This window comes from Pteropus alecto, unplaced genomic scaffold (assembly GCF_000325575.1).
Source record: "Pteropus alecto unplaced genomic scaffold, ASM32557v1 scaffold134, whole genome shotgun sequence".
In the NCBI taxonomy this organism is placed as follows: domain Eukaryota; kingdom Metazoa; phylum Chordata; class Mammalia; order Chiroptera; family Pteropodidae; genus Pteropus; species Pteropus alecto.
In genome coordinates this window covers 4,792,057-4,813,074 of record NW_006436283.1, presented here as the reverse complement: position 1 = coordinate 4,813,074, position 21,018 = coordinate 4,792,057, and the positions used below count along the sequence as shown (strand labels likewise).

Sequence of the window (21,018 nt, the reverse complement as noted above, 5' to 3'; positions counted from 1 at the left end):
CCTCGCTCCCTCAAAGTACAAACTGCCCCACAGTTTGTCCCCAAGGAAAGACTATTTGAGCGAGTCAAAGACCGCCCTTCCTGGGAACGCAGGCGGCAAACACACCTGCTCGGAGGCGCAGCCTCTGGAAAAGGCAGACTATTTCACTTCAGACTTCGAATCTTTAATGAGAATCAAGGGCGACATTTTGAATAATGAGCGCTGATGCCCCAGAAGTAATCCTTTGACAAGGCACCTGCTTGCAGCTATTCATTGCTAAAAGTGATCTCTATCCCTCTGATGAGGCTTACCTGTGGCACCTGCTCTATGTCCCGGAGGAATATCTGCTGGTTTCTGGAGACGGATGTAGATCTGTGATAATCTACCAGCTCATTCAAAGAATTGAACTTCACCACCCAGAGGAAATACTTCCCGGCTCCGTCCCGGAGCACCTTGAAGTGCTGCACGTCGTTTCCAAACCTGGGGGAGCGGGGGCACAGGGAAAACACTGGCATGGGTCCGGGGGCTCCGTCCCAGCTAGCGGGGGTCACGGCCACCAAGGAGTGTTCTGGCAACACTCCTCACAGCCCGAGGAGCCAGGGCTGCCGCACGGCATGTCCCCCGGCCGGAGAGTCGGGGGCATCACTGACCGCCCCGATGCCCCTCCGCTAGGAAAGCCTGTGCATCCGTCTAACTCTGAAGACGTCTGTGAATGAGGAAAACGAGAATGTCCTAACCCGTGGCGCGCCCTGCACAGCACCAAATGGGACGGAGCCTTAATTACCTTTTCACGTGGGAAAAAAAAAAGAGCAAGAACGAAAATGTCATGTGCTATTTAGACTACGCAAGGTGGGATAAGAAATAAGGGGAGGGACTGGACACACTTTCGACAATTCTCCTGAACTGGGAACAGTTAAAAGTCATTTTCCATTCAGGTATTTTAGTTCTATGAATGGGGAAAAGGCCTCAGAACAAAAGAATGTGCTGGGACAATAAATAAAAGAGGCCTAGGCACCCCCCGCCCCACAGAAGGGTCTTCTCGATCACCTGTTATACTGGCCCACACAAGCAAGCAAGGGCTTGCCTGAGCGGAATGTCCGGCCAAACATCAGCTCAACGAGGCCCTGCTTGTCCCGCTCACTGCTGAGTCCTCAGTGTCTGCACCGGCGTCTGGTGCTCTGAAGGCATTCTATGACTGCTGAATGAATGATAGCTGCTCCTCCCTCACTCCTCAAGCTAAGGAAGCACGTCTTACAAACGGCCCAGCAGGTGGCAGCACTGAGCTTCTAGGAAGCCGAGCGCTTAGAAACAGTACTTAAGTCCTCGCTTGAACATCGCCCACAGATTCTGTGACTTGAAGTCAAAGGACTTAAGACAAAACCCAGTTTTACCACAGGCTGACTGACAGAAGCAAGAGTTAAATTCCTACAGCATCTCATCAATCTTATAACGAAAGCATCATCTGAGGACCTGCTGTTCTATTTCACGAGAGAAAAAAGGCGGATGGGGAGAAAGCTTTAGGAGGAAAAAGGACATAGTCGAATGACACTTCTGGCCCCAGAGAAGCCCACTCCCGCCGGGCTGTGAACGGGTTTTGGAAGGGACCATAGGATTTTCCATCGTGAAACTAGAGAAACATCTCGGAGACAGGGTTCTTGAACCTCCTTGGCGAAGGCTGTCTGTGTTGACAAAGATGGCTAATGCTATCTGCATACACCTTTAAACCTTTTGTTGGACGGAACGGAGTGGGGTGAGCTTCCTGGTGGCCCCCGTGGGAGCATGTGCGTGATCAGTGGTGCTCAGGCAAGGCCCCCACCGATCACCAGGCTCGGCGAAGCCTTGTCCATCGCCAGCGATTAACTGCCTGTATCGTCTTATGTTGTTTGCTTTACACTCGGGTCAGTATGTAATGTAAGGGAAACAGATAAAATACAAGTTAACGAGAAGCATAATGATAGTTTCACCTCAAGATGCTCTTCACTCGATCCTCATTTGCATGTGTTTAATCGAGCATATCAAAAAACCACCATCTCTAGGCATGTGGGCGCACGGGGGTGTACGGGAAACCTCTGTACCTTCCACTCAATTTTGCTGTGAACCTAAAACTGCTCTAAAAAATAAAGTCTACTAATAAAAAGCCATTGTTAGAAGAAAAACTGATGATTAGATCCAGTTCGACTTTTTCATGTTGGGACTATGGCTGTAAGGTATTGCTAATACCACCTGAAACCACCTCCCGTATCTTCACTGAGAAAAAAAAATACAAAAATTCTTAATTTAAATTTACATATCAAAAAACCTACACTTTACACATTTGGTCCTAAAATAAAATAACATATTCAGTTTATTTCTGAAACTAAATAATCTTTCCGGCGTTTGTAAATGGCAAATAATAAACTGTCTTATAGCCTTCGTTAAAAAAAAAAAAAAAAAAAAATTTTTTTAACCTAATCACTTATCATATAAATGATTAACTGATTTGTGAGCTTCCTAGGGAAGGGATTCCTGTGATAATATATTAACTAGAAAAGTACATATGACAATTTGATTCTTTATGTCACAGATGGGGAATCCTCTAAGAATCCTTGTTGAGAATCCTCTAAGCTCTAAATTTATATTCTCCGTGACTCCCGGGGTGGTGGAACTCCTGCCTTCCCCGGTCCCTGCTCACCAGCTCCCCTCCACATTTAAGCTTACCATGGGCGGGGAGCAGAAAGCCCAAACCCTTGTGGTTTAAAGTTACTGAGAGGCCTAGGATGGTGCTGGCAGGTTTAAGCCAGATATCTGGTGAAGGTGCGCAAAGGCCTCTGAGATGGCCATCGGTCAGTGCTTAGAGCGCCGCAGGGCTCCCACAGAGGTCAAGGTGCCCGTGAGGAGCGAGCTGGGTGTGCAGACACCAGGGCGTGGTGGGGAGTAGGGAAAACGCAAGCGCATGCAGCTGACGTATGGCTGCTGCTCAGACCCCGGCGTGGCTCGCTGCGGGAACCCAAATCCTGTGCAGCTGGGGCACTTTTTTTAAGAGGAGCCAGAATTTAGGATGTTAGTGTGAAATTTTCTGATTTGTAAACACTGTTTAGGCTAAACCTCTGCCAGGTGGCAGCCTCTGGTGTGTGCGGCCAGATACCTGGCCTAGGGCTTCACAGTGTAGGTGAGCTGGAGACAGGAGTCCGGGCAACCGAGGCAGGAAATACTTACTTGACTGAGAGGGAGAAATCCCCAGGAGCACTCTCGCTCTCTCGGATAAGGAAGGCTCCATCATGCCGCTGTTTGCTAAGCATTTCTTCTGCTTTGGCTCTGGGGATTTTGCCAAAAAACCACCTAAGGAAGGAAGGCAAGCCAGTCAACATCTGCTTCCCCACAAAGAAACGGGATATGCGGCCTCCGAGACGTGAGTAACAGAGCGCTCCCTGCCAGGGGAAGGGCCTCCCTCTTCACCCTCTGGTCTCAACGTGCCCCATCACGCCGTTCAGTCTGGCCCTCCCTTAAGAGAGGGACCATCTTCCTTCAAACAACTTCACCCTACCCGCTCTCCAGAAAGTGACTCATAAGGCCACTCGCTACAGAGGAAGACACTTCAATGGGCCTCCTGTGCCAAAGCCCACTGGGCCCCCCACTGACTCAGAGCGAGGCACTGGGGGAGCCCTGGCCGATGACCTGAATCGCAGAAGGGGAGACAGGCTCCTTCTTGCAGCCATTTCATAAGGTCACAGCTTTGCTACAGTGGGATTAGGGCAATGGGGTCAGAAAGGCCTAGAGCTGGAGACAGAGCTCCTTCCAACAGCCCAAAGGGAAGAGGTCAGGCTGGGAGAGGCCAGCCTCTGCTAGCCACGGAGGCTGGCATTCCTCTCAAGGCGTCTCTGCCATCACGGCTCGGTTTAGCTTTCGGGAACCATCAGGAATATCATCATTGACCCTGTGCATAGGTGGCTAGTGGCAAAATTTGATTTTTCATTTGGAGCAAGTTATAGATTCTTCTGCTCCCAGTGCTGATCCACTTCAGCCACAAGAAAAGGAGGGTGAATTCATGGAAAACTGGGAGCAATTGGCCTGTGGCTCACCAGGAGAAAGAGAACACTTACAAAAAGCTTAAAGTTACAGCTACCTAACTAGTTCACATAAAAACCATTACTACTTAGGATGGATGAATAGCAAAAACAATGTTCTCTTTTCAAAGTTGTCTTTAATGTCTATTTTTAAAAAGCAACAATGTTACTTAGAGATAATAAAGACCAATCTGCTTCATTGGACACCTTATGCAGTAACTAACATTCATTAAAGATGCAAACCATAAAAACAAAGGTACCAAAGAGTCCATTAACATTATAAATCTAAATTCAGTACTTATCCTACTGATCAACAACCGCATTGGCAAGAGGTCTCTAAAAGAATACACGATTCTCAAATCAGAGAGGCTAGCTGCTAGGAAGGGCACATTCAGAAGCTGCCACGCGTAACCTTTGAACATTCTTAAATCTACCTCCTTGTGTCTTTCTCACTTTGCTTCTATATCACCAAGCTGCTGAGGCGCTGGGACAATCTACCTTCCTGCTGCTTCTACAAATAACTCAAGGGTAAGTGCTCCAATGCCTGGCAGTCAGGCCGCATAAGAAAAATCACATCTTAACACAACAGAATGATCTCCAATTACGAAAGGACAGCTAACAGTACTGGGACCATTTCAATACTTTCTATGTGAATCTCTGGTGCTTTTAGGTTTGAACGCACTCGCACGCACAGACATTTAACTGGGGGGCGGGGAGGGAGGTTACTCAACAGCCATGCTTTCCTCCAACCCCTCGAAGATCTTCCCCGTGACAGTCATTCTCTTTTTCTCCTTTTTAAAGTATAAGTAATGAATATAAAATACCCTAGATGTGCATGAACTGAAAATAAAAAGCAAGATTCGTCCCTCATACTCCCCAGAGGCGGCAACTGCTGGCAGTTACGTGTGATTTTAGACGTTCTTTTATGGTGCCCAAATAGGTAGATATGGCTGCAGTGTCTTCTTGTCTCCAACTTAAAATTACCTCAATTTTATTTTCAATTAAAAAATGAAAACTGTAGTGAAGTAAAGCATACTAACTGGAATTTTTACAAAGTAAACACACCCCTGTTACAAGCACCCAGACTGAAAAATAAAACAATTAGTTGGAGACCACTTAAAGATTTATTTTGTATCTGCTCCCATTTTTACTAATCTGGCTCCCTCTCCTCCCCCGCCCCCCGTCCCCCAGTATGACCCACAACATCACGGGCCATCACTCTACACGAGGAAACAGTCACTGCTCTCTACACCTAAATAGCATCTCCTACACTTCCACCGCATTTTATACTGTTTATCCCTTGACTAGCTTCTTTTAATGGTGATATTTATGTGTAACTACATGGCTACAGTCAAAATTTTTAAATGTTCAAAAAGGTGGGTTTATACTACAATACAAACAGCAAGGGAGAAAGCTAATGGGAGGGGCGGCTTATTTTGCAATTTAATTCTTTACTACATCCCATAGGCTCCCACCCATATGCATTTAATATGAAGGCACATATTTGGATCCTCCCCCAGTATCTACAATTCATCTTGCGACACCAGTGCCAACAATCGTTTTGTAGTCTGTGTTTAATTTGTTAACTCATATGCTATAATAAGTCATACTCCGTTTTTAACTTCCCTCTTCCTAACAAAAACTAAAGGTCTGGGGAGGTGGGGACGGGAGAAGGGAGGGGAGGCCTGTGCTTCGTGTTCTCCCTCAGCCACGAGGTGACACTGACTGCGCTTCTGGATGTAGCATGAAATATGCCGGTGAGGCCGAGCGCCACGCAGGTACAGTATGGTTTCCTTTCTCAGAGCGTGGAGTGGATGGGCACTCCCGCATTTCAGCTGTGTCTGTGAACAATGCCACCACAACACCAGTGCTGGATGCTTCTCCATCAACTATTCGAGGTTCTTTACAATGAGGACAGAGGACCGGGCATGAGAGTGACTCTTCCGAAAAGGCGACTCTCAATCGGGTCAGTTAACTACAGCTTTCTGAGGAAGGTGGTCTTTCCTATGTTTTAACAGTCAGATTCGAAATGCCTATGTCACCTGAAACAACCTGAAGGAAAACAAGGGTGCAGAGCCACAGGCATTTTATTTAATATAAAAATGGCAGTAGGATGTTCTGCTGAATTCCCTTTCAGTCTGGAAATATGAAGATGAAAAGGAACTTAAGGTGATTTTGTTACCACTGGATCTCGTGCTGGAGTCTGTAAACCATGGACCTCGGTTTAAATCTGCCCTGTTTTTTGTACAGCCCACAATCTAAGACCATTTTTAAGAAAAAGGGTTGTTTCAAAAAATTCAAAAGAAGAGCATGTGTCATGACAGATTGCATATGGCCCATAAAGCCTATCATTATATGGCCCGTTAAAGAAAAAGTTTAGCCAACCTTCCTCTGTTCTGAAGATGGACTGAAGGAACAGATATGCATACATTACCCGGCTTACACGGCCGAGGGAGGATGCACCGTGCACCAAGGCACCCCTCTTGCTGCCGCTGACCGCCACCCAACCACTCCTCCCTGTGGGGTGCGCTCCATGATGCAATCCATCAAAAGCCCCTGAAGCAAATACTGACTCCGAGTGGCTATGGAGTGCAGAGCTGGGCTTGGTACACGTCCCAGGGCAACTGCAAAGATCTTGTTCTCGTCTTTTGGAATTTCTTGGTTATTACCACCAGTGACTACATTTCAGTAATCTAGGCATGGCTGCGTGTTAACCCCCAATTTGATGTTACAGAGACCTCAAAAGAGGAGCATTATCAACCCACTGACAGGGGTCCAGGAATCTCTTTCATGCCTTTGAAGATTTAATGCTGTTGGCTTTTATTCCATGAACAACTTAATCTAGGCCTTTGTACAAGAATTTGGGCCGAGTATCAACTGAAAAATATTTGCTGAGCTACTAAGTGCAAATGCAAGGCTCAATTATAGTGTAAAAGCAGAAAACAAATTCTTCAAGGAATCTAAAAAAAATTTTTTTTTGGGGGGGGACTTATAGTTACGATAGTTACAAAGATGCAAGACAGTACAAGTTCCAACAAACAAAAACTAGAAAAAAATACATTAAAAATTAGATGGGTTTTCACCTTGTAAATCATTCAATGAAACTTTTATTGAGCCATTATAAGGTGCCTAGCTCTTTTTGAAAAGAAGTTTGGGGGACCTCACAGTGTCCTCACTATAGAAATGCAGCGTAGACACGCGCCGCCCCCCCGCCCCCCCCCGCCAAACTGCAGAGTAAACCAATTTCTCTGCAGGCTGAGGCTTCCTGGATGCAATCTCAAAGCGCTTCATGTTAACCACATGGCCATTTTGTTATACCATGACTTAACTACAGAACCCAGCTTCCCAGCACCCGGCACTTTCTCTGCCACATAATAAAAACTGTGTCAGAGTTTACTGACCAAGGCGCAAACCAGCCAGCCAGCCAGCCAGCCACCAACCAACATATAGCTTTACGGTGAAGCTCCTGGATCATTTGCTTCGTTTTATAGAAAGCAAATCATCTTTTCAGAACAGATTCAGTTCAGAAGGTAGCACTGGCCCACATGTAATCACTAGTGTGGTTGCCTCGGAAAGAGGAGCGTGTATGGAGAGGAACTCACATATTGGTCCAAAGTGTTCTGCACTGTGAGTCTTTTATAATGAGAACTACACTCGTAAATGACTGGCATTGAAACAGAAACGCCAGAAGCGTTCCTCATCGGCAGGCTGGCGAGGAGTAAGCCAGACGACCCTGAAGGCCCCGTCGAGCTCTGACACCGAGCTCCGGGTAAGATAAGGGAAGGTCAGGATCTTTGCTCTAGTACTTGGGGGAAGAGAAGTGACAGGTTCGCATCAGGGCAGTGACAATGGGGGAGAGGGACAAATGGGCTGGAACTCAAGGTGGATCAAGTCATCTAAAAGCCGTACTTGTCACTTTGCATTAAACCAAGTAGACGGAAAGAATCTACCGTTTCTTCATGTTTCAGTGGCACTCCAGACTGACCTCCGAAAGCCTCAGCTCCGTGGCATACGAGGTACGAAAATAACTGCCTGAGGGGCAGGAGCAGGGCCAGAAAGAGGCGGTGGGAGAACAGGGGTCTGCAATGGCCCCCGATGTCCCATACCATGTCACATCAATATAAACAGGAAGGACTCCAGAAGAAAAAAGGAAAGAAACAAGTTCATGGCTCTCAGCAGCGTGGAATGGAGGAACATTTTGTGTTCTCTGAAGTGGAGACAGTAAGTGGAGAGCAAGGGCGGTGACCATAACGAACGTTCATTCACTAAGACCCTGATATACACCAAGCACTGTACTCTGGGGATACAAAGATTATTAAGATATGGTCCCACAGGAAAATCAAACATATCACTATAAAGTCATGTGATACATATCCTCTCTCAAACAAAAAATGTAAAATTATGAAATGTCTGGCCCCAAAGGTTTCATAGAAAAATTATGGACCTGCATAACTGCTGTTTTATTATTTGAAGATCACTGACAGTTATTATTAATCTAAAACATACACACTATTATTATGTAATAGTATATAAACTATTGTTTTAAATGAAACAATTGTTTCATTACTTAAAGATCACTAGCAACTATCAATCTAAAACATACCATTATTGACTATTATACTATCATTATATACTATCGTTAACATGCAGAATCAACATGCTTTATCAATTCCCTGCGAAGACAGAATAAAAAGTATGACAGCCAGCCCAGTGATCTCAATTTTAAAACATTATTTGAAATAGGCAGGTATGGCCCTTGGGAGATCGGCAGAGCCCAACTTACGGATGTGGTTTCATTTCTATGTAATTCTTGGGAATGAAGCCATCTTTCCCATTGAGTTCTGCCTTGTACCAGTTCTGATCACATTCTTCATTCAAAACCTGAAAAGAAATAAGAAAAAAAACAAAAACAACAATCATTTTCTTTCCACTCTTAAAAAGAGAGTCACTAAGATGATTAATCATGTTGCTGTTTAGGTTTGTTTGTAAAAGGCGTCATCTGAATTATTAACAGGTACGTGGAGGCAAGACTTCTTGAAACTTCAAACGGCCAGCATTATTTCAACTGTGATAATTAAAATTAAAAAGGAAAATAAATTGGAATGGATGTTCAGGATCCCAAGCATTTAGCATTAAACCCTCAGTAGGAAAGCAGAAGAGAGAATGATGGAAAAAGTAAGATTAGTTTGGGAGAAGGGATTCTGGAAAACAGCGAACACTGACATTGCCTTCTACAGAGTGGAAACGAGCCTGGAAATGTGACCTGACTACCCAGGGCTAGTGAATCACACGCAGATTTTCAGATCCCAATGAGAGTTCTCGCTAAAGCTGCTCCCTCTGAGTTACACAGACAGGCTAGGCCACGATTCTGTCATCTGTAGAGCAGTATAAGAAAGAGAACAGATCTAGATATATTATAAAAGTCATCCTCTGAATTCTAGAATTCTAACAAAAGGCAAAGGGCAGAGGGATTAAAAAAAGTCGGTAACTGAAGAGAGAACATAGAAATGTGAGCCCAACAAAGCAGTGAACACGGGAAAATGCGGATGGACTAGTAAGTGGGAGTCATCCACACTACGCGACAGAGTTCTGAAAGGAAGTTGGTAAAATTCCTCACAAAATGGTTTATTCAAGATGCTGAACAATGCTACACTAATTGCCAAAATAGAACCTAGGCTGCTTTGGAGGGCGTGATGTATAGGTACTGACATTTCTAAGTGAGGCAGGACTTTAGAAAGGGTAGAAAAGACTGGCAGCCAACCGACGAACAGCCAGGCTGCATTAAATAATGCCTCTGCGAATTCACTTTTGAACAGAGGTGATGCCCTGAGTCTTACTATGCTGCTGCCTATTTGTAATGCTGGCCTATTTGTAATCGGGCCCTACCCACAGGTCACTGAACTTAAGTATGCAAAATTGGCAAATTCTGCAAGAGCTAATAAATGTGAACAGAGAGCTCTGAAAAAAAAAAATCAGCTTCTGGTAAATCTCATTAACTTCAGTGATGAAAACTTGTTTTCTTTTCATCACTGGTTTTTCCTTAAAAAATTTTATTAAATACTGTGATGACACAAACTAACATAGGTAAAGTACATTTGTAATTTTAAAACCTGCATTTCAAAAACACTAAACTGTGCTGTAGCCAGCAGTTATTCTGATGCAGACGACCATAAAGCACACACAGCGGGAAGGTTTGGGCGGGAGAGGGCTCTGAAGGTACTCCTTGCCATCAGGACACTGGCATCCGTCCCGAAGCAGTAAGGCTGATCCACCGGCATCATAGTAGATGTTGTGACCTCAAGAGGGAGCCTGGCTCCCCGCAGACATCACAGCAGACTCAACAGCATGACGAGCAAAGGAGCTATTTTAAAAGTTGCTTAAGGCTAGAATTCTGTTATCTATCAAAAATAAGGGCTTGAAGAAACATGTGGCCTAGGACTTATTTTATAAAACATCATCCTCTAATAATAATAACCACCATCTTAGGCTTATAAACACATTTTTCAAAACGTCTTTAAAATTTCTGAAATGCTGAGTTGTATACCAAGTCTAAAAAGTTTTTGGAAGACAGAGGAGAGTCAGGAGGTAGGTGATTATGGCCCACTTGGGCCTCAAAACAGACTAATCACTTGGAAAAGGCCACCTTTAACTTGTGACCAGTAGCCCTGCAGAAAGACCTGTTTCGTGCCAGAAGTTCAGAAGAGCAGCACACACCTCGTGTCACCTTTCCTAAGGCAGAGGCGACCCCCCGCCCCCGAAAAATGCTCCCCCGAGTGAAAAAACTCCAGGGCGACTCCAGATCCAGCACCAATTTAGGACTATGTTTTTCTGTAGAACAAAATTATTACATGGTGTTTGGTACGTTTCTCTCTGCGAGAAGGCAGGGGACATGGAAGCGGCGCGCCTGGTTTACTTTGTACCGCATGAGTACGTGGAAGGTGAAGGTTTTGGTTCTCTGGAAAGCCAGAGTGTTGCCGGGCTTGCCTCTACCCCTCTTTACTTTGGAACTTAAGAAAAGACTGGTTCTGCTAGAAGAAAAGCCCAGGGGAAGGAAGCCCTTCTAAGCCCGGGTGGCCCTGGGAGTCAGCGGCCAGGTCCTGCCACCCACCCGCTCCATGGTGCGTCAGCTTTCGCAAGCCCTGGAACTAGGATGGTATATTTTAAGAGATATTTTTAAAAATTAACTTTTATTCAAATGCTTAAATGTTTAAAACTCACAAATTAACATAAGTGAGTCAAACGTGGAGCAGAGAACGGGCCGGGATCAGAACCATATTTGGATGAGTCTGTACCTACGAAGACTGCGTTTAATTTGCTATGGTTTTAGATGAAAGCTGACGCACTTCACGAGTAATTTTTAAGAGCCTGATCAGAGTTCTGAGAACGAGGAAGCTGTTCCCATCACCACTTCCTCGCAGCAGAAAGCGGCTTGTTTGTTACCTTAACAAACAAGTAGTTGAGTTTCACAACCAAATTGTCATTCGGTTTTGAAAATTCCAAGGAATTCGGCTGTCTTAGCTATCACCCCACGGCTTCATGTTCTAGTCCAACCCCTACGTTCCCTCGAGTTATGACTTTGTAGCCACACAGAACACTTTGGTTTAACGGAAGCAGATTGATCAAGAGATGAGATTACGAAAGAAGGAAGAGACCAGTTTCGGTGAAGTTCCCCCCGCTCCCCGCCTCAAAAAAAAAAAAAAAAAAAGACTGAAAATAATGTTAGAGCCTGAGTCAGGAAGAAACCTAAAAGATGAGGAATGATGTGAGGTTTACACGGAAGAGTTAAAACTATCCCAGCCAAGGGGAGGGGACATGATGGGTACTCTCAAGGCGTCACTGCCATATTTCTCGACCTGCGTGCTGCTTACCTGGATGTGTTCGGTTTGTAAAAATACACCAAACCGTGTACTTATGATATATGAACTTCTCTATGTGTATATCATACTTAAACTAAGAGTTAGAAATATTTCAGTCACGAGAACACAGATAAGAAAAGCATACCAGGCCTTCAGCATCATACAAACCCTTCGCAGCTCAAAAAAGACAGAGGAGAGGAAGAGGAAAATAACACAGCAAGACTTCAGAAACCCCCATGACGATAGCTTGCCATCCCTATCCACGAAGAAAAGACATTCCCAGAAATAAAACTGTCTCCAAAGCATCGCACGTGTTCTCCTTGTCTACATTAAGTGGTTTTGATAACATTGTTCACTGCTGCCCCCATCCCTCAGCCTCAATCTGAGACATCGCTAAAGGCAATGCAAATTCCCATTTACACCAACACCAATATGAAGCTTTACAAATAGTTAAAAAAAAAAAAAACACATCAGAAAAAGCCAGCGGTCAAAGATTGAGGTCTTAGCCCCTTAGGATGCACCTGATCTGGTGGCAACAGCACAGGATTTAAGAGGCTGAACACATGGGTTCAAACTCATTTTCACCAACCATGAACTATGTGGCCTTGGGCAAATGACTATTCTCTAGATGTTGGATTCCCCACCTGCAGAGTGCTATTATCTGCACACAGCCATGGGCATAGCGCCACATTCCAGCTGTCGCAGTGGCCAGTGACTCCCCCCAACTCTCCCCCACCTCCCCGTCACTCTGCCACACACATGCGCAGCGTGGTGACCCGGGGGCTGGGTTTTCCCTTCACTCAGGTAGCCTTGATGTGATGCTGCGTGCTGGCACCAACACCACACACAACAGCAGAGGATGAGTACAAGACCACAGTGTCGACTTCAAAGATTTTAAATGCGGAGTTCAAGGATTACAACAGCTGCTTCCCCTCCCCATCTCTTTGCTAAACCAACATTGGGAGACAAGGACCGCACCTAATTTTCTACAGAAATTGTAGAAAAAAAGGTGTCTTTTAGGAAAAGTAGATAAGTATTTTGTTTGTAGATCGCTGTATTTGGAAATATTAGGACATTTTCTTGCCTGCACATATTCAGTTATCTGTAAATAAACAAGAAAAGGAATCATGATTTAAAAAAAAAAAAAAAAAAGCTGTACAGTTACGGAACGTCAGTTCCGCCAAACCTTTCAACACACAGTCTAATTCTAACAGCTTGCGGGGGGGTGGGCGGTGGGGGGTATTGACATTTCTTCTGGGAAAAATTATTCAAAGTTTTACCAATTTGTGAAGCAATTTGTATAAAAGCATTTGTGCATGACGGATAGGAACAATTACATATTTAAGTTCTTACACATAAAAAATCCCCCAAAATACCACTTACATCTATCTGGTCCCTGCATTATAGAAATTCAACATAAGCCAGTGAGTTTTCCTCAGCTCTTCAAAGATCAATCAATCTCACAGCAGTAATACTGAAAAACTGTCACGACTGAAAAGATAGATTTCAAGAGTTCTGGTGCCCATAGCACACAATTTCAAGTTCTTACAAAAAGGAAAACGCACACGCACATGCACACACTTTTAAGACTTTAATGCTAAGAAAAATTCGACAGGGCCTTGGCTAGGATGATGGTTTTAAAAGCAGTTCTCTTCAGTTGCCCAGCACGTGTCAGACTGCGCTTCAACTTCTCAGACCCCCTCTGTACGGATTACTGACTCGGCCTCAAACTACACTGATTCATTACTAACACTTTAAATAAGTGCTTTATAATCACTACCTCCATCTGTTACAGTTTTTGCTCAACATGAAAAACATCTTGGTTACACTGCCTGCTCTACTGTGTGCCAAATCATGAAAAACGCCCACACCGTAGATAAGTTATTTGGAATTTTAATGATGAGATGACCAACTTAAAGGCAGTTTAATGATTAAGGTCCCTGGTCTTACCAGAAACCTTAAATTGTTTATCGGAGCACACAGAGAGCAACAGCTCTCAAGCTCACGTGGCCAGGCCAGTCTCCATGCTGAGTGAACACAATCCAAAGGATGACACGCCAACCACTGCCTGAGTCAGTCAGGACACCTGACAGGCAGCTGGCCCTTGAAGACCAGAAAGTTGAGAAAAAATGAAATGTATTTATGATGTCTTAAAACTAATAATTTGGGCGATTTATAAAATTGTGTTCAAACATCAGATTGTGCTGTTTTATTAAATGGTTTAAGAAAAACCTATTCGTTTACAAAGGTATGTAAGCAATGATATGAACTCGAGGGGATTTTACCTCACTGCAATGGCCACCTCAGCAGACGTGTAATAGCCATGTCATGAAATGCTATATTTAGTTCCCTTTGAAATGAAGAGTTCCATAAGATTCATTTCTTTTGGGATCCAAAAGTCCTCATTTTTTTTTTTTTTAAACATCATTTTCTTTAAGAAAGGATTCCATTTACCAAAGAAATCCAAAGGGCACTTGTTGGTCACGTCTGCCTGCTGGTGGTGACAGGTGCTACATTTTGCCCTTTAAACAACGTAAACAAATTTAAAAAGGAAAAGAACGAGGGGGAGGGGATGAAAGTGGGGGTGGATCCCAAACTCGCCAAGTTCCCGCTGGTAGACTCACTCACCCCCATTCTGCCACTGGAACACGACCAGCTTTCACCTCAGGAAAAGCGCCTTCTTTCCTGGCGCCAAGCCTGGTCTCTGTCCTCCCTAAGTGGCCACTGCGAACGGGGATCAGTCTGAAAGGGGAACACCGGTGGATCAAGAACCCAAGGCCCACCAGCCGTCCAGGCATCACAGTTTAAGGCCGGGCTGGTTTGTCTGCAATCTGTTTGGTGCCCCCAATCAGTTCAAATGCCACTGGTTTTCTGTTAAAGGGTCTTAAGCAGGCTCCTCTAGATCCAAGTGATCAGCATTCCGGTTTTTGTAATTTGGCCACCACCTACTTACCTGCTTCTCTAACGAACCCTTGGGCTCGGTCCAGCCGGTCAACTCGCCAGGCTCTCGGCATCCTGTACTTCTCGCCTGTTTTCCCTCTGATGGACTGTCCTCTTCCCTATCCGTTCGGATCTTTCACGATTCAGTTCAGAGTTTATAGTCAGTCTGGTCACTTTTCTGTTGCATTTTTATAGTATTTAATGGGGGATCATGGTCAAAACAACACATAACCCCTTATGACCTCTTTTCCACCACTACTATGTACTGTGTACCGGTATGCTCAGGTCCCCCCTAAACTAAACTGCACGTGCCCCAAAGCTGGCTCCACGCCCAGTTCCCATGTGTATTCTCCATCGCTCTTAGAATGGTGTCGAGCTATCCTGAGGAACTGACTTAGTATAACTTTGTTGCCAGTGTCACAGAGCTGCCTGGGCACAGAGACAATGGAACGAGCACCACACGTTATACGCTACTATCAAATTCATTGATGAAAAACACATTTTTTTACATCATCGATTTGGCCGGTGGGAACAGAGGTGTTTGCTATATTATAACAACTTCTTAAATAGACCCTAAGTAGTAGACTGACTGCCATGAGCTTGCACCTCCAAGGAAGGAGAGGTGAAATAAAAGGCACGGAACCAGGCCATCAGTCATCCTATAACTTAAGCACCACTGCCAAAAGACTTTCGTGTGGGGTGCCTCGAAAGGGGGTACACCAAATCTTTTCCACAAGACACCTGCTTCTACTTTCTCTAAGAAAGAAAGGAATTAGGGTGGGGTCGTGGGGTGTGTGGCTAGGGAAGGGAAATTTCAGTGGGGAACGGATGATGGGGAGAGGAGGCATTTCCATGCACGTGTCCACACGAGCATCCCTCAGCGTGGGCACCTCCTGGAACGCTGAGATGCCCAGTTCAGTCTGCGTGTTTGACTTGTGGTTGACTTTTGCAGGGCATTAATTTTATAGCTACAACTCCTCCACCAAACTTTTTTTAAAAGACAATGGAAGACCGTTGACTTTTTATTCTAATGAATGGCAGCTAGGTGATGGAGAGAGAGAGTATGTGTGAATGTGTAAGGGGGATGGGGAGGGGGGAGAGAGACACAAACACGTGTGAAAAAACGATTGTATACTAAGAGCTCAGGACCACTCACGCATTTTTTTTTTAATGGAAGACTTCCTTTATAATGTTCATACATGTAGGAAGATGAACAATTAAGAAGACCAACCAAATTACAGGATATTTCTCTTTTCTGGTAAATATTTCAGTTCTCAAAAAACAAACTGGATACTCTTATTGACCTCTCCAGGTTCGGCTGTCATTAAGAAAGCTACTCGTGACATTTTGACAAAACAGGAAGGTAGTTCACACTTACGTGCTATTACTCCACCCAGATAGCCCTACAGGCAGTGAAACTTAAACGCACAAGGCAATACCCCAAAATAAACTCTCTCTACCAAAGGGGTACCAAGAGTTTCCATTCAAAATAACTGTCTTCTGTGCTTTCTCACTCGTGGAAGACATACTGCTTTGGTGTAGCTGACTGCTCAACAGGAGAGGGAAATGCTCTCAGAATGCCAGAATTCCAACTGCAGGGGTTAGGAGGATGCGGGGAGCGGGGAGAGACAGAGATAGACATCAGGGAGTTTCAGCAGAGAAAATTCTGTACATCTGGAACATTCGGCCATATGCTGTCCTGTGCCCGGCAAGCACTGTGCACCAAGAAGGCCGGGCCGAGCCCGAGCCGGGTGAACCGAGGCACATGGACGCTCCTCCCCAGGGGCGCAGACTCTAGTATAAAGAGCCAGCTGCAGCACAGCGTGCTGAATGGCAGCAGAGGGGGAATCATGGGGTCCATGGCAAGTATCAATCCAACAGAAAATATCTGCGTTCCAAATACCGAAGAGAAGGACCCAACTCTCACTCAGGGGAGGCAGAGTGTGAACTGGGTTACAGTCCTCAGCTGCTGCTTCGGCTCTGCTCGGCCTGCGCAGGGCCGTGGGCGGAGCGAACTCGGGAGACTCCCCAACCTGCACTCGGGTGCACGGAGGGACGACTGTTCGCTTGGCCGCACTAAGCCTCCTTACGTTGAAAAGTAAAACTTTTACTGATGGTATCAGAATTTCCTAACTGGAAATAACCAAAGTAACCTCAAACGTGGCTAATTCTTTACCTTAATGATATATACTTAGCCACCGTCCGGTGTCCTGCTTACTGACAGAAGGCTCTCAACCTCAGGGCAGAGTCTACAGCCCTCTCCTCAGAAAACCAGGCGCAATGCAAACCGAAGCCTCCGAGGCCTGGGAAGCGACAGCCAACCGCTTCCTGACGATGGGCAGCCAGCTCACACGCACCAGCTCCATCCGCTGAGAGCGGCCCACTTCCCGCTGTTCCGGCATAATGACACAAAACAGGGGCTCCCCAAAATACCCCTCCAATGAATGACAGCAGTTTATTAAATTTCATTCAAAGCCTTATTGATTCAAGATGTGAACTAAGGGGTCTACAGGGGTCTACTAATTTACAGTCATTCTGTGACCCGAGAGCCACCTCAGAGGACATAACTGAAAGAAAAAGCAACGTCAGTCACTGAGCTAATCACTGGCAGCTGCATAAGGATCTATGCTGAAGAGCTCGAGGCCAGGGGTCCTTACACCTGGAAGGCTACCATTCTGAACTAAAAAAGCTTGTTCCAAATGCATTTTCCACTTCTGAAGCAGTTAATCTAGCTTCAAATCAGGACAGTTTGTAATCACATGATAGGCAGAGGGACTGGGGAGAGAGGTAAGCCCCCGCCCACCCTGCTCCCAGGGTGGAGGTGAAAGCAGGCCACTAAACAGGTAATTACAATACTAAAGTGAAAATGTGGGTTAGTGTTAAGTACAGGGTTAGGCAGCAGCAAACAGAGGGCCCTAACCTAACTGAGAGGGAGGGGGATACAGTCAGAGAGTGAATCTGAGGGGAGACTTAAAGGATCTCCTGTGGGTGGTCTAGGCAGAAGGCTTATGCAAATTAGTGAGTGTGAGTTGAGAGGCTAAGGAGGACCGTCAGCAGTCACTGCAGACTGCCCTGCAGGTATGCATTTTTCAAACACTCCACTGTCCATGCTGTGAGAATGAAGGGCAGGAAGACCAGGTGGGGAGGACCGCAGCCGCCCAGGTGAAAGATGACAGTGCCCAAATGGGGCGTGACAGTGCCTTGGAAGGAAGCAGAAATTTTGGGGGAGGTTGAATCAAAAAGGCCTGATGATTAGATGTGGCTCCGCGGTCTCCCCTCCTGACCACCATTTTTTTTCTAATGAAAAGCTTTAAAAAAAAAAACCGGCCCTATAGAGCTGCTGGGCAATTTTTTCTCTTTTAAAGCCATCACGAGTAGAAAGCATAATTTTAAAAGGCAGCTGGTCCTTGGGCTGGTATCTTCCACCTGCCTCTCCAGATCCAGCTGACATCCTTCTCAGTCTTTTTGTGCCTGGATCTGCACGGACCATAAAGACAGGCTCCCTGGCTCCCAGTGGTCTCTGGCGCCGGGGGGACTGCAGAAGGCCCCCCTCGGGGGTTTTCGTGGACAGTCTTGTATCTTCAACTGAAGGTCTCAGCCCTCCTGACCCAGTCCCTTCCTCCTCCATGTTCTGGTAACTCCTCCCCTTCCTTGTGCCCACTGTCGTCTTCAGGCCTCAAGATGGTAACCCAGTTACAAGCTCCGGGCACTGCGGCGTCCCTGTGGCTTCTAGAGGAACCCTGCTCATGCCTTGTGGGCAATCTCATTACTAAAATCTCTTCAAATGAGCCAGTTAAGTGTGTCAGGCGTTTCCTACCAGACTCCTGATTGAAATCACCCTCAAATCAGTTCTATCTTTTGGAACCTATTAAGGAGATATTTCATTAGATAAAGTGACATTTGTTACAGGGCAAAAGCATTGCAGGAAGTATCCAAACTCTACCAACTCCTCTCTGAACTGCACTTGGTTAATGTTTAAGTGTTTACTACACAGAGCACTGCTGGGGAGCTGCAGAGGGGATTTAAAAGGAAGAAGAAAGACATGGTCTTTGTCCTCAGAAGCCTTTATGAGCTAAGGGAGCGATGTATGTAAATAGTAAAAGAATATGAAAAAAAAGTTGGATGAGGGAAACTGCTGATGGTGAGCCGAATACGGAGTTCACAGCTACGTGTTTCCAAAGTCGCTGCATGGTTGATGGAGAAAATTCGATTCTTATCTGGAGGAACTAGACAAAGGGCAACTTCAAATGGTCTAGGAATAGAGCAAGAACCTACAGGCAGAGCGATGCGGAGTGTTAGGGGTGTGCTAAGCCCAGTCTTCTTCCCTTTTATATTTTAATTGGGGTTCAATGAAAAGGGAACCATTGTTTAATCACACTTTGCTTGCTATCCCCTGCCAGGTACACATTGCCCTCCTGGATGGAACTGTCACATGTTTAAATGACAGATGGTAATTACAGATGCTGTGGACAGTCACCTCCTGTAGGTAACCACTCTGGCGCTGCTACTCCATGGCAGGAAAACAACTGCCTAACAGATAAGATCAGCTGTGTCCCCACTGCCGCAGCCACCCTGCTCAAGTGCCACCAGGAAAGCTTAAGGGTCTTACAGCCTAGAAATCTTCAAGGACAGGGTTTCAAGTGGGCATGCCTGGAATAAGGAGACCGAGTGGCCCATTCCAGTCTTCTGTGTCTGCCACTCAGAGATATTTGACAGATCTGCCCTCCTGCCTCTTTTGGGATGATCATATTGGCAAAGATGAAAACAAACAAGGCTCAGTGATGGCGGTAAGACGGTACTCGTGGGGGTGTGGAAAGACACGTGGTTTTACGAAAAGCAATTTGATCATGTGCATTAAAGACCTGCATCTTCATACCTAGAAACGCCCTTCTTAGGTCTCCACCGTAACAGTCAAGGATGTATACTGAAACTCAGGGAGCAGACAAGTAAGTATACAGCGAGTGCCTATTGTGAGTCAGGGCTACTATAAAGAAATGATCCTTACTTGCAGGGAGTGGACAGGAAGGCAGGCAAGGTAATCACAACCGCAGGTATATTAAGTTCTATGATGTGAAAGTTCAAGGTGCTTTGTAGGACAGCACATCTCGGGGAGACCTAATTTAATCATACGCAGAGACAGGTGTCAAGGAAAGCTCACCTGGGCAGTAATATGTCAACTGAAAGCCTAGGCGTGCGTAGGTCTTAATCGGGCTTGGGGGAGGGGATGGCAGGCGCTAACGAGGACGTGGAGAAAGATTCCGAGCAGAGGGAAGTACCTGAGAAGAGGCTCACAGGTGGCAACGGTGTGGCACAGATGCCCTGTGTGCAGCAACAGGGAACACAGTGCAGTACAGGGTGAGATATCAAATTTCGTGCCACCTTATAGGCTTCTCAAGGTGACAATTAAAAAGTTATGTCAAGTTTATCCTCCACCATAAATGAACAAAAGAGAAAGAAAATGCAGAAAAGGGATAATCCCTCGGTTACGGGAACGACCTATTCTCTGAGAACACAGGGAATGTTTGAATTGCTATACAATTAAAAACAGCTACATAAAACTGACATTACTTTTTCGTACGACCGATTCAAGTACATATAATATGCAGAAAAATCTTAGAATCTATGAAAATATTCCATTTTAACCAGTACACCCTGACACATGCTTATGACTTATTACTTACACTTTTCTCTACTTCCAAAAATGACATTAGGAATCTTGAAAGACCCCCAAATATGGACACTTTCATCAAGAAAAACGGTCCTTAGAGTTCAGGACATGACGACGTTTTCTAAGTACCTCTCTGATGGCACTGGAGACAAATATAGCTGTGAAGAGACAGGCTAAGTTAACTACCCCTCCTCTTACAGTGGGAATGGAGGCCTCGCTAGCAATTAACGAGCTTTCCAGGCTTCCTTCAGGCAGCTGCACAGCTCGGAAAGAGCAGGTTTGCTGGGAGGGCTGCGGGGCGGGAGCAGCCAAGAACAACCCTGCTGCTCCAGGCAAGCACCATCAAACGACGACAAGCCCAGCCTTGCTCCGCCTCCGAGTTTTATCTCTCCAAGCACCTACACACAGTTCCCTGGAAAATCAGCACTTTCGTCCGTCCCACAGAAACATCACAACCTGCAGAGAACAGAGGGCCTAAGAGGACTAAATAATAGGATGTATTAACGCAAACAATGGGTTTGTCATGCCCTCA

At 45.5% G+C, this 21,018-nt stretch overlaps 1 protein-coding gene across 2 annotated transcripts in view; it reads right to left on the bottom strand.

Moving 5' to 3' along the window:
• The window catches only part of GRB2 (growth factor receptor bound protein 2), a 52,374-nt gene that overhangs the window by 2,596 nt on the left and 28,760 nt on the right, over positions 1-21,018 (bottom strand). For both annotated transcript variants that reach the window (XM_025047014.1, XM_006912225.3), the window contains exons 2-4: positions 8,806-8,903; positions 3,175-3,297; positions 291-459 (exon numbers count right to left, since the gene is read on the bottom strand). In XM_025047014.1, coding sequence (XP_024902782.1) covers positions 291-459; positions 3,175-3,297; positions 8,806-8,903 — 390 coding nt within the window. The remainder of the gene's footprint in view (positions 1-290; positions 460-3,174; positions 3,298-8,805; positions 8,904-21,018) is intronic.